The following is a 17857-nucleotide window of genomic DNA, read 5'->3' on the forward strand; positions in this document are numbered from 1 at the left end:
TGGTCTGTCCTGCATCCAACGCACATTCAGTGCTGCTGGAGGCTTTGTAACCGATCAGAGTGCGCCTGTCCACAGACTCTGTTGATCAGCTCACCTTCATAAAAATGAATCAGTCTTGGATCACCAGCTACCAAGCACCTGATGCTGATGTAACCAATTGATTTTTCTATGGATGTGGGATCCCTTGAAGACTGCCTATGCTGAGTGACTATCCTATTATGCTGAGTGACTATCCTATTCCTCCTCAATGTTCATGTTGATAGCTTCTAAGAATATTTTTGTTTCAGGGCACTACCACCACCGCCTAAGGCCCAATTTTTCTGCCCCTGTTCACATGCCCCTGTTAATTAGATCAAAAATTGTAATATTTCACAGCAGGGCCCGTTCCTGCACCCACCAAGAGTAACGGTGAGGGCCTACAGTGTTCTGGTACCACCAATACCTAAGGCCCAATTTTCCCCTACTTTCATACATCCGACTTACAAACAACTCCTACTTACAAACGGAGGGAGACAACAGGAAGTGAGAGGAAATCTACCCCTAGGAAGGGAAATTCTCTCCTGTAAGGCCCCGTACACACGACCAAACATGTATGCTGAAACTGGTCCGCGGGCCAGTTTCAGCATACATGTTCGGTCGTGTGTAGGCGCGAGCGGGCCGAATTCCAGCAAACATTTGCCCGCCGGGCCTTTTCCCAGCGGGCAAATATTCCTGGACGTGTTTTAAAACCGTCCGCTGGAATCCTGCCCGCTCGGACATGTACGGTCGTCAGTACAGACCTACCGTACATGTCCGAGCGCCCGCCGTCCCTCGCATGCGTCGAATGACTTCGACGCATGCGTGGAAGCCTTTAAATGGCAGGCCCGCCCACGTCGTCGCGGGGACGACGCGGACACGCCCCGCGTAGTGTTTTTACGCGCGGACTTCTGTACGATGGTTAGTACAACCATCGTACAGAAGCCCTCTGGCAGGCATGTACGGTGAAAACGGTCCGACGGACCGGTTTCACCGTACATGTTTGCTCGTGAGTACCCGGCCTTAGAGTTAATATGGGAAAAAGGTGTCTCCTCTCCACTGATGCTTTATCACCAATCCTTGTTTCCCTAATAACCCCAAATGTTCTAAATCCAATTGTCATTGTGACAGAAAGTGAGGTGAAATCTTCTGAACACGGGGCACAGACAGCAAAACAAATGTTACAGGGGTGATAACCCTTCCCTATGTTTTCCAAAAGGCTTTAAAAAAGATTTTTTGGATGGAGCTACACTTACAAAATGTACCAGTTCCAAATTACAAACAGATTCAACTTAAGAACAAACCTCCAGTCCCTGTCTTCTTTGTACCCGGGGACCACCTGTATACTGCTGTTCAGAGTATATAGAGCCTGCGGGCACTTTTGATTTTTCACGTTCGGGCCCCATAACCTTTAACGGTGTTCGAATGTTCGCACAAACTTTCTGTCCATTCGCTTGTTCTGCCGCAAACCGAACCGGGAGGTGTTAGGCTCCTCCCTACTCACTGAACTTCCAGATTCAGTGGCCACTGAATCTCCTGAGCTCTTCTACAGCTAACCTGCTGTATATTCCTCAATCGTCACCCCCGCTATCCTGCTGGGCCCATGGTTTGGCACTTACTGACGCTCCTCAAGCGTCACCCCCGCTATCCTGCTGGGCCCCTGGCTTGGCACCTGCTGAAGCTTTCCCACTTCTTCACTGTCCCAGCCTGGTGAGAAGATTGCTCTGGTACTGGCTCCAGCTTACTAACTGTAGTCTCCGGTAACAAGGTGGATGGTCCCTTAGTGGCGACAGCTTCCCCTCCACCTCCGACCACAACTGGTTCCTCGTTCGGCTGAATCTTTACTCTCAGTTGGAATCCAATCCTGCAGTCCCAACCCTGCGCTGCTTCTCTTGCTCCTGGATAGGCCTCAGGCTTCTGGCCTAAGAACCCGGGCGACATAACACACGTCCACCCAGACAGCCGTCCAGGTGGCACAGAACCCCGATCACCTGACTCACCCCAAATAAATAGGCTCTCCCAGCAGGCCAAGGGACCAAAGAAACCCCTGCAAATTGGTTGAGACACCCCATCTATTCATAATCCGACCTTGCTACACCCTTGTCTATCTAGTGCCACCTAGTGACAGAAGAGAAAAGGTGCAGCCATCCAAAGTTAGAGAGGAATCAGTAGATCTCCTAACAATAAGCAAGGATAACTACCACCTGGTGAACTCAATTTATTAGCCACCCTTCCTAAACACCAGGGTGCTACATGTTCATTACATACTCCTGACCCCTGCACTATATTCTCTATGTTGTACATTACATACTCCTGACCCCTGCACTAAATTCTCTATGTTGTACATTACATACTCCTGACCCCTGCACTAAATTCTCTATGTTGTACGTTACATACTCCTGACCCCTGCACTATATACTCTATGTTGTACATTACATACTCCTGACCCCTGCACTATATACTCTATGTTGTACATTACATACTCCTGACCCCTGCACTATATTCTCTATGTTGTACATTACATTATCCTGACCCTCGTCCTATAATCCCCTCATCACTGTCACTCCTATAAAAGACAGTTCTTGTTGTTTCCTCACTCTCTGACTAAGGTCCATGAATAAAGAAATGATCTGGTAGGAGATCAGAGGACCCATTTACTAGTTACCTTGAGGGGGGAATTGTAAGATCCTCAGAGACAAAGCTGCCTGATGTGGGCGGAGTACTGGGTTAGGGGAACCAATCAGCTCATGTCTAGTAATAATCTTTGTATTTCTATTTTAGTAGATGGACGGGAGATGAGGAAAACCTCAGAGGATTGTCTCACTTTGTCTCCAGACTGTAAAGTAGAAGATGAGGACATCACACAGTATAGTCCAGGAGAAAACCCGACTACCTCAAATGTCCATCCGGCACCACACAGTGTAGATGGACCATCATATTCCTCTTATCGTGAGGAACCTCAGACTGTGCGGGACGGTGCCGGACCATCGTATTCCTCTTATCCTGAGGAACCTCAGACTGTGCGGGACGGTGCCGGACCATCGTATTCCTCTTATCCTGAGGAAGCTCAGACTGTGCGGGACAGTGCCGGACCATCGTATTCCTCTTATCCTGAGGAACCCCAGACTGTGCGGGACGGTGCCGGACCATCGTATTCCTCTTATCCTGAGGAACCTCAGACTGTGCGGGACGGTGCCGGACCATTGTATTCCTCTTATCCTGAGGAACCTCAGACTGTGCGGGATGGTGCCCGACCATCGTATTCCTCTTATCCTGAGGAACCTCAGACTGTGCGGGATGGTGCCGGACCATCGTATTCCTTTTATCCTGAGGAACCTCAGACTGTGCGGGACGGTGCCGGACCATCGTATTCCTCTTATCCTGAGGAACCTCAGACTGTGCGGGACAGTGCCGGACCATCGTATTCCTCTTATCCTGAGGAACCTCAGACTGTGCGGGACGGTGCTGTCTTTCCAACACATAAGAGGTTTCCATGTCCTGAGTGCGGGAAATGTTTTTCAGAGAAGTCCAGTCTTTCCAAACATCAGAGATCTCACACGGGTGAGAAGCCTTTTTCCTGTTCTGAGTGCGGGAAATGTTTTTCACAGAAGTCCAGTCTTTCCACACATCAGAGATCTCACACGGGGCAGAGGCCTTTTTCCTGTTCTGAGTGCGGAAAATGTTTTTCACAGAAGTCCAGTCTTTCCAAACATCAGAGATCTCACACAGGTGAGAAGCCTTTTTCCTGTTCTGAGTGTGGGAAATGTTTTTCACAGACGTCCAGTCTTTACAAACATCAGAAATTTCACACGGGTGAGAAGCCGTATTCCTGTCCTGAGTGCGGAAAATGTTTTTCACAGAAGTCCAGTCTTTCCACACATCAGAGATTGCACACGGGGGAGAAGCCTTTTTCCTGTTCTGAGTGCGGGAAATGTTTTTCAGACAAGTCCCATCTTTCCAAACATCAGAGATCACACACGGGGCAGAGGCCTTTTTCCTGTTCTGAGTGCGGAAAATGTTTTTCACAGAAGTCCCATCTTTCCACACATCAGAGATCACACACGGGGGAGAAGCCTTTTTCCTGTTCTGAGTGTGGGAAATGTTTTTCAGACAAGTCCCATCTTTCCCAACATCAGAGATTACACACGGGGGAAAAGCCATATTCCTGTTCTGAGTGCGGGAAATGTTTTTTACAGAAGTCCCATCTTTCCACACATCAGAGATCACACACGGGGGAGAAGCCTTTTTCCTGTTCTGAGTGCGGGAAATGTTTTATAGACAAGTCCCATCTTTCCAAACATCAGAGATCACACACGGGGGAAAAGCCTTTTTCCTGTTCTGAGTGCGGGAAATGTTTTTCAGTGAAGTCCAATCTTTCCACACATCAGAGATTGCACACGGGGGAGCCGTATTCCTGTCCTGAGTGAGGGAAATGTTCCTCACTGAAGTCCTGTCTTCCTGTACATCAGGGGTCCCACACAACCCCTCGAGGTGTATTAGTGAGTGCGGGAAATGTCTTGTATGTGAATGTTGCTGGACATGTGGGGAAGAAGCACACTCTTATTTACGGGTGAAACTCGAAAAATTTGAATATGGTGCAAAAGTTCATTTATTTCACTAATGCAACTTAAAAGGCGAGACGAATATATGAGAGAGACTCATTACATGCAAAGCAAGAGGGTTCAAGCCGTGATTTGTCATCATTGTGATGATTGTGGCTTCCAGCTCATGAAAACCCCAAATCCACAATCTCAGAAAATTCCAATATTCCATGCAATCAATAAAACACGGATTGTACAGAGAAGGATATCGCACCTCTGAAAAGTAGAAGCTGCGTATTAATTGTGTGAAAATAGTGCAGCGCTGCGTATCTATAAATCTTATAGAAACAAATAATTATACATTCCATAAAACTATTTATGAAAAAATAAATAAATGATAAAAAAACAGTTCATATGGAGGTTTCCAAAGCTGTCACCGCTGTGAAAAATCCGATTTAAATGGATCCAATATTCAGTGCGCACCCCCACCTGCTAAAATGCATGCTCACCTCAAGGGTGAGTATAAAACTCATAGACAGATCACTCCTCGTGTCCGATCACGATCTCTCCACTTTACCAATGGTAGTAATTGGGTGGGGAATCAACGTATCAATTGTCTCTAAACACCACCTTCCTCCATTCACTTATTAATAATCAATTCCACTTCTATATCCCGGGGGGAAGGACATGAAAGAAAAAACACAAGTACCATAGTGCTCTCTGCTTCTGAATTTATTATAAAAGCCCCCCCCCCCCAAAAGTTACACAGGAACAAAACTTGTCTCTGGACAGCCGCACTCTGAACAAATTGTCGCCTTTATTAAAAGAAGGACAGCACTACAAGTCACAGCAAAATAAAATCCGACTGCTGATGCGTTTCGCACTGAAACTAGTGCTTAGACATAGTGAGAGTTCCCTAAAAAGTTACACTTACAGGAAATAACAATAAAAACAGCAAGTATCAAATCACCAGCTCATTCACCGCCGATCTAGACCCACGGCGCTTCGCCTGACGTCACAGATAGGGCTCCTCTCTTCTAAACGAGTGTCGGCCTCTCATTGGCCTTCGTCAGTAGATGGGTGGGTCAAATGAGGTGAAACCTTATATACCTGCCTGTTGCCTAGGCAACCCTTCAGGCATCACCACAGTCTGTGAGGACACGCCCTCTTCCTGTGACTACAGAGCTGACATTCATAGAGCTGGAGAGCGTGTCACCCGAATCTGCAAACCAGCAGGGCGCTCTCACTCGATCACACCGCTGAGCTCCGTGGTAATGTCCCGTTACAATCTAATCTCCACATGAGTGTGCGATGTATCGCCATATACATACAATAAAAAAACAAGTCTAAAATAAAATGAAAAGATGTTCCTATGTATATCTTTATCTACCGGGACAAATTCTATCTTTATTAGGACCTCGTTGTCCATTCATTAAAAATGATTATAGAAAACATAAATATGTATGAATCAATCACACAGGGCTCAAAATTTCAAGCCCTGAGCTTCTAGCCAGGCCTCAAGTATTACTCGCCACCAGTTGCCTCACCTAACCCATACACTGCCCCGCCCCTAATTCCGCCCCTAAAAACACCCTTGTAGATTATCTCTTGGAATGACACTGTTAAATGTTTTATGCCGAATCAAGTTACACAATTAAATATTACCAACAACAACTTTAACACAATGGGACAGGGCACTGAGGCAGACCAGAGGGACAGGGCACTGAGGCAGACCAGAAGAAGGACAGGGCACTGGGGCAAACCAGAGGGACATGGCACTGGGGCAAACCAGAGGGACATGGCACTGGGGCAAACCAGAGGAACATGGAACTGGGGCAAACCAGAGGGACATGGACTTTTTTACTTCTGCAAATATTGCTCTCCCTCTTCTTATGTACAAGACTCCCTCCTCCTCCTCTGCCTTCTCTCTAGAACCAGGTTTTTTCCCCCATTCTCTTGCTGTCTCCTCTGCAACCCCCATCCATCCTCCTCTCTCTCTCCCTCTCCTATTTTACCCACTCTCATAATCAGGAGCCCCTGTGTGTGGCTCCACACTTGCATGTCCCCACTTCCCCCTTTCATTGTCGGGCAGTGAGGAGAGGAGCTGCAGCACAGCGGGAGGGAGTACAATCCAGCACCGAGATTCACACACCTGCATAGCCATTGACACCACAACACAGCGCACACTGACACCGCACAGCATACTGCCGCTCTCTTGTCAGGGCAACTCTTGGTGAGCACTGTGCTGCACTGCCTACCTGGGACACCCAGAGTGGTGATAATCGCAATCCTCCAGCTCACTTGTTCCTTCCTGCTCTCTGCTCTCCAGCTACATTGGTCAGGTTGGGAAGCCAGGCTCAGAGAGGTCATACTATCAGGTCCCATGGCTTAACGAGAATTGTAAGGAGAGCACCTGTGTACTGCTCTGCATGTGTGCGGCTCACCCGACTACATTTCCTGGGCACGCACCTTTCCTCTTCAGCCGCAAATCGCAGCATGGCTCTAAGTGTAGGCACAGATTGGACTGTTGGTCATGCAGAACTGTTATCACTCGCCCCCAGCTTAAATCCACTCGCCAAATGCTAGCAGGCGAGTGGAAATTTTGAGGGCTAAATCACATATATGAAAAATCAATTGTACACCGATCCTAAAAAATAATAATAATATATAAAACTACGGCTTGTCCAGGATTTGAACACGGGACCTCTCGCACCCCGAGCGAGAATCGTACCCCTAGACCAACGAGCCGAGTTACCCCTCCCATATTTCATGAGCTTATATCACTTTATAAACATATTACAATCAATCATTAATAAAATCTAATGTGAATGTCGATCGGCGGTGAGTGAGCTGGTGATCTGATACTTGCTGTTTTTATTGTAAGTGTAACTTTTTAGGGGGGGGGGGGGCTTTTATAATAAATTCAGAAGCAGAGAGCACTATGGTACTTTATATATATATATATATGTTTTTTCTAACACCCTAGAGAATAAAATGGCGGTCATTGCGATACTTTCTGTCACACCGTATTTGCACAGCGGTCTTACAAGCACACTTTTTTTGGAAGAAATTTACTTTTTCAAAAAAAAAAATAAGACAACAGTAAAGTTAGCCCAATTTTTTTTAATATTGTGAAAGATAATGTTACGCCGAGTAAAATGATACCCAACATGTCCAATTGTTACTGACTGAGTTCTGCCCGAGAAGCGCAACCTTCCAATGGGTTTTCCTCAGGAGATGATCAGGCTCTCCTTCCCTCAAATATCATTGAGAGGCCCCACCTGACAGATATCCCAAATCAAAAAGCAGAGATCTCACCTGTTCCTGACGTTGGAGCTCCAATTGTTTGGTTCCCGAGTCCGATTCGAGACAGGGTGATCCTGGAACAGACCATTGAGATGTAGCGTGGTCTCCCAGACAATTGGTCTGTGGGGGGGGGGGCGCCAGAGACAACGCGGCAACTCAAGAGGCTGTCTCCAGCAGGCCAGTCACTGTGGGTCTGGTGGAATGCCACCTGCCACACCTGGTTTCCTGGCCAATGCACCGAGATAAATGTTGCAGCAAAATGGCTTTTTGAGTTCTGGGAAATCAGGAATGGACTCCGGACACGGACTCCAGGAAAACAAACCTTTTATTTCACCAGAAAAATTACTTTGCACCGACTCCTGGGCTCTTATAGGTGTTTACAACATATATACACTGCTCAATAAAATGAATGGAACACTTTGAAAACACATCAGATCTCAACAGGGAAAAATATGTTGGATATGTATACTGGTATGGACTGGGCAATGTGTTGGGATCTATACTGGTATGGACTGGGTAATGTGTTGGGATCTATACTGGTATGGACTGGGCATTGTGTTGGGATCTATACTGGTATGGACTGGGCAATGTGTTGGGATCTATACTGGTATGGACTGGGTAATATGTTGGGATCTATACTGGTATGGACTGGGTAATGTGTTGGGATCTATACTGGTATGGACTGGGTAATGTGTTGGGATCTATACTGGTATGGACTGGGCATTGTGTTGGGATCTATACTGGTATGGACTGGGCAATGTGTTGGGATCTATACTGGTATGGACTGGGTAATATGTTGGGATCTATACTGGTATGGACTGGGTAATGTGTTGGGATCTATACTGGTATGGACTGGGTAATGTGTTGGGATCTATACTGGTATGGACTGGGTAATGTGTTGGGATCTATACTGGTATGGACTGGGTGATGTGGTAGGGTTTATAATGGTATGGGCTGGGTAATGTGTTAGGATCTATACTGGTATGGACTGGGGGTAATGTGTTAGGATCTATACTGGTATGGACTGGGTAATGTGTTAGGATCTATACTGGTATGCAGTGGTGGCTGGTGGTGGCTCTCCTCTACTCGCTTCTGTCAGATGCGAGTGAGGAAATGTTGATAAATGTCTCTTCCTGTATACACTGTGATCAGCCGTGATTGGACACAGCTGATCACGTGGTAAAGAGCCTCTATCAGAAACTTTTTATCGAGATCGGTGTTGCGGTATGTCAGACTGACACACAACAATAGCGATTGCCATGCTGCGCGCCCCCATAGGGCACGTGATCGAGGCTTATCCTGCTGGACATCATATGACACCCAGTCAGGATAACTGAACCACTTCCAGGCCATCATTTTGCTATAGGACGGGTGGGAAGTGGTTAAAAGATTTCACAGGTCATCAGGTTAAAGGTAACTCTGAATAATGGGCCTAGAGTGCAGGGGTCAGGAATATATCATATACAGTGGTCAGGAGTATATCATATACAGAGGTCCGGAGTATATCGGGGATGGAGGCATGTGGAGGCATGTGCTGGTGCGGCAGTCTATATGCCTCATTCAAAGTCCCCAACCATTTCTATGTCATATACATTACAGAGGTCAGGAGTATATCATATACGCAGAGGTCAGGAGTATATCATATACGCAGAGGTCAGGAGTATATCATATACAGAGGTCAGGAGTATATCATATACAGGGGTCAGGAGTATATCATATACAGAGGTCAGGAGTATATCATATACAGAGGTCAGGAGTATATCATATACAGTGATCAGGGTCTTCTACTGACATTAATTAGAAAAGTCTCTCCTGTACGGTTCTCTCCTTGACATATCGTAGAATGAAGCCGTATTGTTCTTTCAGTGTCATTATCCCGTGTTCTGTCCATTTCCACACCGACACCAACATCTCCTCCACCATCCCGCTGTATTTGTTGTCTCACCATGTTTCCAATGATGGAGATCCAGAGACTGACCGGAGTCTTCTTCTCCATGTCACCAGACCACCTCTTCCTCTACTATTGGGGTGCTGGGCCTTTCTATGACTACTCAGGACCCCCAACCTCTTCTATAGGATTGTGAAAATTTCCATCCGATTTACTAAGAAGCTGAAGAAGATGTCCATGATGTAGATGAGGGTCACATATAGTATGAGCAGCATCACCCTTCACTCTGTCACCAAGACCTAGTCTGGCAATGCCCAGAATAATACCAATTAGTCTCTGACCAATCTCACGGTTTGGATGGAATTTCTCCTTATATCAGTGGTCAGTGTAGTTGGTGACCAATGGGAGAAGGACCCTCTTATATGTCATCAGTGGGAAGACTGACCTCCTTACAGATCATTGATGTCAGTTTTTACTGAGAGACAGAAATTGTCCATTGTTCAAGGAACCCCTAGAACCCTTTGGAGGAACCCTGGCTGAGAAAGGCCAGACTAGGCAGTAATATATTTCCCTCCCCCTTGGTGGGAGTGGAGATGACCCATCTATAAGGATATACAATACATACACACACAGGACAAGGCCGTGGTCACACTACGAGACGTTTCTCTGAGCTGTAGTTCCTCTGAGCTTCACAAGGTGGTGATCTTCTCACTTCTACCATAGAGAGAAGTCTCTATGGAAGACAGGAAGTGATGTCAGGTACCAACAGGAAGTTCCGGGTGAGAGGTGAGTCGGGAGGAAGTAGTGAGGACTAGCCGATACCTTGTTGGAATCGGCAGCTGGGGAGGTAATAAGATCTTATTTTCTATTTACACCCAGTAACCCGGTCATGTCCGTTCTCTTCCTCCATAGTCACTGTGATGTCTTTTATCAGCATTATTAGTCATTTTTTTTTATATATGTAGTCACAGGACACTACAGGGGCAGATATTATTCAGAGAGGCTGAGCCCTCCGTCCTGGAATTACTGTTTATTATCCTCCTTGATACTATAGTCCTATTGTACAAGATTTGAACGTTCTTTGATACCCATGCTCACAATTGAGGGGAAGCCCCTATAGATGATAAAAAACTGCGCTAAAAACAGAGAGTTGGTTAACTTTTTATTTTGAGAGGGGTGTTTTGGGACTTTATACTTTGTGCATTGTAGCATAGACTTCGATCTTAATACAAACACTCAGGCCCAGAATGGCCATAGGGCACAAGCCCAGTAGATCGGGGCTGCATGTCATTCTGGGGCTCAAGACAACTGGGCTGCTCCTTGAGCCTGTGCCACTCACCTGGTCTCTCTGCGGCCAGTTAATTTCAGCCATTGGGCTGGTGGGTGAGAACTGCAGTTCAGCTGACCTGTAACCATCAAAAGGGAGGAACTGGGGGAGATGTCGGACCAGAGGGAGAGTGAGTGCAGCTTCCACATGTGCCCTTTATAGGAGGAGCAGGCATATAGAAAAATCAATCCCTGTATTTTGCTCCTGCAGCCTCTGAGAGCACCCTCTCCCTCCCACAGGTATTCAGAGGCTGCAGGAGAAAAATGGAGAGATTGATTATATTATATGCAGCAGCCCCGCCGCTCCTCCTATCCCTCCCTGCTCTCCGACCTCCTACCCCCTCTGACCTCCCCCTTGCTCTCAGAAAAATGGAGAGATTGATTATATTATATCTATTAACGCCTTATATTCCCATCCTAATATTGAACAACCAATACAATTCTCTGTCTACAGAAAACCTGTACAGATCACCTGATCACATCAATGAGGATGGAGGAGGACCGGAGTCAAATGACTGAGAGGATACTACACCTCACCCTGGAGATCATCTACCTGCTGACCGGAGAGGTGAGGAGGATTCTGGGAGGTCACATGGCATTAATCTTATCTCTATTAATAAAACACAGACCTGAGCGGAGAGGTGAGGAGGATTCTGGAAGGTCACATGGCATTAATCTTATCTCTATTAATAAAACACAGACCTGACCAGAGAGGTGAGGAGGATTCTAAAATTCTAAAATGACATTCCTATTGGTTTCCCAATACAGAGGTTTTCTATACCGAAGTTTGGAGACCATATGACCATCACAGTGCCTCCATGTGACTCCCTAAAACCTGAGAGACACAACATGCAGAAGATTCTAGAAGTCACCAAGAAGATGATGGAGCTGCTGACAGGAGAGGTGAGCAGTGCTGGGAATTCTGGGACATCATCCAGTACGTTATCTGCATTGTTACAATTTTTGTTATTTGTTCAGAGTGGAGACCTGAGAGATTCTAAAGTTGATGCTAACCACTTAGGGACCATCTAACGACGATATACATTGGCAGAATGGCACCACTGGACACAATCACGTACCTGTACGTGACTGTATAAAGCCCAGAGGTGTAAATCGGGCAGGCGCCCGCGTCGCGCTCCCGCGACCCAGTCCGAAGCTCCATGACCTCGGCCGCGGGACTCGTGGACCCGATCGCCGCTAGAGTCCCGCGATCGGTCCCCGGAGCTGAAGAACGGGGATCAAATACCACCAAAAGAAAGCTCTATTTGTGGGAAAAAAAGGACGCCAATTTTGTTTGGGAGCCACGTCGCACGACCGCGCAATTGTCAGTTAAAGCGACGCACTGCTGAATTGCAAAAAGGGGCCTGGTCTTTTACCTGCATTTTGGTCCGGGTCTTAAGTGGTTAAAGAAGAGATAAAAGGGGAGAATAATCAGGATGGGGTGACAGAGGATTTTTTTTTAGGACTCAAAGATCTGTACCAGGACACCATGGTGAAGTCCTCCAGCTACAGAAACCCACCAGAGAGATGTCCCCGTCCTCTGTATTCCTGGGATTCCACACAGGAAGGTCACACCCTCCCTCACCATTACAAGGTTGTTGGAGGGGAACATCTGGAATATGGACTTATGATGAAAGCATATGTGGATTTTTTTATGACCTCACAATGTTAAAGCTTATATTTTACAGATGATATTGATATTCTTTCATTTTCTTGGTTTAGGGTGAAGATCTGATGGATATAAAAGTTGAGATAAAAGAAGAAGAAGAAGAGACATATGTGAGAGATGATCTGCAGTCTATGGAGGAGGATGGAATAACGGGGACATTTATAGAGGAGGACACTCCTACAGAGATCAGCACAGGTGGGTCATTAACACTAAATCCATTCCTCCACCCATACTGCTCACTGATTGGTCCAGAGTAAGGCGGGGACTGTGTGATATCAGCCTGTAATCTCCTGGTCACTTTCCTGAGCTGTGTTCCCCGTCCTGTATTCCTGTATTTCTCTCGGATAATCTTCCTTCTCTGTGCTACAGACACAATTTATGTATCTAGGCTGGATTTATGGAGATTATGGGGTTCAGCTAGCAGGGAAATTTTGATTTTCCTCTTGTTCATTGTTCAACCTAGTTACCTGGGGCATGTGCTGTGGGTCTTATTCCTCATGCTGGGTCTAGTAAGATCTCTGACAGAACAATTCTCCCAGGGTTACTTGCTCTGTTATTTGCTGGCTGTGCCGGGTGGAGGGATATGTCTGTATAGTCTCAGACCCAAGTCACGGAGTGCAGTCTCAGGAGATGGGAGGCAGTGGATTGGGACCTCTGCAACTTGTCTCAGTTAACCACTTCAGTTCCGGAAGGTTTACACACACCCCCCCTTTATGACCAGGCCTTTTTTTTGCAATACAGCAATGCATTACTTTTTTTTCATCATTTGCATTTTTAAGTTTTAAAAGGTAAATTATATACGTAAACATCAGTCGCAGGTAAGAACTATGGGCCAGATTCTCAAAAGGGATACGCCGTCGTATCCCTGTTTCTATCTTTGGAACTGATCCACAGAATCAGTTTCCAATAGATAGGCAGAAGATCCGACATGTGTAATTGAATTACACTGCCGGATCTTAGGATGCAGTACCACATCCGCCGCTGGGGGCATTTCAGCTTCGTTTTTTCTCTGTAAGTATTAGTTTGCATACGCAAAATTAGGGCTGCTTTTACATGGTGTAAAGTTAGTACACCTTGTAAAAGTAGACCCTTCTTTCCCGCGACGCTGTTATTTATTTATTTTTTTTAATTTTATTTTTCCCGATGCAACTTTTTTTACCCGGCGCGATTCACAAAACTCGGCGTAACGTAAAACCGCGCAATGCACGTCGGGAAAATGACGTCGTGAGCATGCGCAGTACGGCCGGCGCGGGAGCGCGCCTAATTTAAATGGGACTCGCCCCATTTGAATAGGAACGCCTTGCGCCGGCCGGATTTAAGTTACACGGCCTGAAATTTCTAGGTAAGTGCTTTGTGGATCGGGCACTTAGGTAGAAATTTTCCGGCAGTGTAACTTAAATGGGAATTTTTAAGTTACGGCGGCTGGCTGTGGATCTGGCCCTATGTAGCTAACAATACATATGGTAACTTATGAATCTGTAGTACTAAAACAGTGTAGATATATATGAATGAAAAAAATAAAAATAAACTTAAACCGCATAGAGATACACCAGGGGTCTGGATGAAGTGAGCCGGGACATGAGATGAAGGGAAAACCCAGCTAAAAAAATGGTAACCCCGGAGAGCCTCCTTTAGTCAGAACCTGGAGAAGAACCAAATTCTGAGGAATCCCAAGCATTCCATATCTTGTTAATCTGAGTAACAGCCTCTCCCACCTGAGCCGTCATATATTCCATTCTACGTATTTTTGAAATCACCTTCAGGAGCTGAACTTGGGGGGGGGGGGGGGGGTAGATGACAGCCAATGTAGTGGTATAATTCTCTTGGCTGCTAGTAGTATAAAGGAAGCAAGCTTGTTTAAAGGTTTTGCAATGTCAGGAAAAGGAAGCACTCAAAGATAATGGAGCCGGTCCAATGGGACAGGGGAATATAGTACTCGCTGGAGCAGAGATATTACCTTAGTCCGAAAAGGCACAATAACCTCACATTGCCAAAAAATATGAAAATGGGTGCTCCTAGCCTTACCACAGCACCAGCACAGAGGGGAGGGGAATGGTCTTGACAGTGTAAAGCCTGGTCCAAGGACAAAGCGTAGGACTTTTGTCTGAAGGGCGTTGGCCAGGAACTTGTATTGCATATACCCTTTGGGCAACTTCTGCTAATGTAGTGTTATGGTGAGCATTGCTTCTGAGCATGCGTGTTTGTACTTTCGATTTTTTCCGAAGGACTTGTGTACACACGATCGAATAATCCGTCAACGCACATTTGTTGTCGGAAAATTTTAAAGCATGCTATCCAACATTTGTTGGCAGGAAATTCTGACAACAATTGTCCGATGGAGCGTACAAACGGTCGGATTTTCCAGCCTGTCATCACTTAATTCCCTTCGGAAAAGGTGTCCTGTACCAGAACATTAGGGGCCAGATTCACAGAAGAAGTACGCCGGAGTATCTGCTGATACTCCGGCGTACTTTCAAATTTGCCGCGTCGTATCTTTAGTTTGAATCCTCAAACCAAGATACGACGGCTTCTGGCTTCGATCCGACAGGCGTACGGCTTTGGATCATAGGTATAATACTTCGGCGCCCGCTGGGTGGAGTTCGCGTTGTTTTTCGCGTCGGGTATGCTAATTAGCTGTTTACGGCGATCCACGAAGGTACGCGCAGTCGTTGCATTCTCTTACGTCGTCGCTAGTCGGCTTTTCCCGGCGTATAGTTAAGGCTGCTATTTCTTGGCTTATATTTAGACTTGCCATGTTAAAGTATGGCCGTCGTTCCCGTGTCGAATTAAATTTTTTATTTTTTTTTGCGCAAGTCGTCCGGGAGTTGGAAAGGACGTAACGCACGTCGCCGCTCAAAAAATTACGACGGTGCGACGTCATTTCGCGCAAAGCATGGCGGGAAATTTCAAAACTGAGCATGCGCAGTACGTTCGGCGCGGGAACGCGCCTAATTTAAATGATACACGCCCCATTTGAATTAGGGGGGCTTGCGCCGGACGGATTTACGCTATGCAAGTTTACAGGCAAGTGCTTTGTGAATCAAGCACTTGCCCGTAAAACTTGCAGCGGTGTAAGGTAAATGCAATACGTTACGCCGCCGGAATTCTACGTGAATCTGGCTCTAGGATTTTATAAGCCGTCTCTCTCTGCGCCATGCATCTGGTTATTTTAGATGTGGATAACAATATTTTGTTACAACAAGGGAGACGTTGCAGAATGGATGACCATTTACACAAATAGGATGGAAATCTGCAGTAACTGGAGTAGCATCATGAAGTCGTTTTTATAGATCGAGGAAATGAAATGTAACTGGTGGGGGCCTTGAGCACATATAAACGCAAAGACGGTGGGCTTGGATAATCTAAGAAGACGAAAGTGTGGAGAGATATAGCCAGATTCAGAGAGACTTACGACGGCGTATCAGTCCGAATGAGCGCCGTCGTATCTTTGCGCGCATTCTTAAAATGAGATACGCCTCACTGGTGCTAAGATACGACCGACGTAAGTCTCCTACGCCGTCGTATCTTATGTGCATATTTACGCTGGCCGCTAGGGGCGTGTACGTGGATTTATGCGTCGAATATGTAAATGAGCAAGATACGCCGATTCACGAACGTACTTGCGCCCGTCGCTGTAATCTACGTCGTTTACGTAAGGCGTTTTTCCGCCGTAAAGTTAAACCACCAAAAAGCTGGTCTAAGTCACTTAGGGTATGGACGTCGGAAGTGCCGTCGGATTTTACGTCGTTTACGTAAGTCGTACGTGAATGGGGCTGGGCGTACGTGAGGTTTCACGTCGTACGCATTGTGACGCCGTATCATAGGGAGTATTTGCGACGTGATTCTGAGCATGCGCCGTTCGTTCGGCCATGCATTCACATGGGGTCACGATTCATTACAATACAACACGCCCACTACCAGCCTACTTTGAATTACGCGGGCTTACGCCGGCCCATTTACGCTACGCCGCCGCAACTTAGGGAGCAAGTGCTTTGTGAATGCTGTACTTGCCTCTCTGTTATGTCGGCGTAGCGCATATGAGATGCGCTACGCCCGCTTATACATACGCCGCTCTACCTGAATCCGGCTAATACTGTTTAATTTGGAGGTAGAAAAAGAACTTGGGGCAGATCCACAAAAGGATTACGCCGGCGAATCTATTGATGCGCCGGCGTAATTTTAAAATTCCCACGTCGTATCTTTGTTTTGTATCTACAAAACAAGATACGACAGCATTTCGGGTCGATCCGACAGGCGTACGTCTTAGTACGCCTTCGGATCTTAGGATTTTTTCCGCCGGCCGCTAGGTGGCGTTTCCGTCGAATTCCGCGTTGAGTATGCAAATTAGCTATTTACGGCAATCCACGAACGTACGTCCGGCCGGCGCATTGTTTTTACGTCGTTTGCGTTCGGCTTTTTCCGGCATATAGTTAAAGCTGCTATTCTGAGGCGTACTCAATGTTAAGTATGGCCGTCGTTCCCGCGTACAATTTTGAATTTTTTACGTTGTTTGCGTAAGTCGTTCGCGAATAGGAATTTGCGTAGAATGACGTCACCGTCGTAAGCATTGGCTTGTTCCGGTTAAATTTCGAGCCTGCGCACTGGGATACCCCCAGGGACGGCGCATGCGCAGTTAAAAAAAACGTTGTTTACGTCGGGTCACGACGTATTTACATAAAACACGCCCCCATTGCAACCATTTGAATTCCGCGCCCTTATGCCGCCCAAGATGCACTACGCCGCCGTAACTTACGGCGCAAATTCTTTGTGGATTCGAAATAAAAAAAATAAGCTACGGCGGCGTAGTGTATCTTAGATACGCTGCGCCCGGCGTACAGCAGCGCCGCTATACGAGGATATGCCCCCAGGTGTCTAGGAATGTGGTATGTAGTCTGGAGATCTTTGACCACTGGGCACTTAAACCCCCTTCCTAACCAGACCAATTTTCAGCTTTCGGTGCTCTCACAATTTGAATGACAATTACTCAGTCATACAACATTGTTCCCATCTGAAATTTTTGTCCTTTGTTTCCCACAAATAGAGCTTTCTTTGGTGGTATTTTATCACCTCTGGGTTTTTAATTGTTTGCGCTATAACAGAAAAAACACTGAA

At 46.4% G+C, this 17857-nt stretch overlaps 1 protein-coding gene and 1 long non-coding RNA gene across 3 annotated transcripts in view; both read left to right on the forward strand.

The window, feature by feature from the left end:
- LOC120935906 (oocyte zinc finger protein XlCOF7.1-like) overlaps nt 1-4421 on the forward strand; it is a gene marked incomplete at its 3' end in the record, with an annotated part of 27463 nt that extends 23042 nt beyond the window's left edge. The window contains exon 2 of the mRNA XM_040347937.1: nt 3503-4421. Within this exon, the coding sequence (XP_040203871.1) occupies nt 3503-4421 (919 nt within the window). The remainder of the gene's footprint in view (nt 1-3502) is intronic.
- Nucleotides 4422-10504: 6083 nt separating this feature from the next.
- Nucleotides 10505-11947, forward strand: LOC120935257. Of its 2 annotated transcripts, none has more exons than XR_005748383.1 (3): nt 10505-10536; nt 11531-11644; nt 11845-11947. It is a non-coding gene; the product is annotated as an uncharacterized LOC120935257 (long non-coding RNA). The 2 variants fall into 2 exon arrangements; XR_005748382.1 differs by lacking the exon at nt 10505-10536 and adding an exon at nt 10544-10597.
- The last annotated feature ends 5910 nt before the right edge of the window (nt 11948-17857 follow it).

This window comes from Rana temporaria, chromosome 4 (genome assembly GCF_905171775.1).
Source record: "Rana temporaria chromosome 4, aRanTem1.1, whole genome shotgun sequence".
Lineage (NCBI taxonomy): Eukaryota > Metazoa > Chordata > Amphibia > Anura > Ranidae > Rana > Rana temporaria.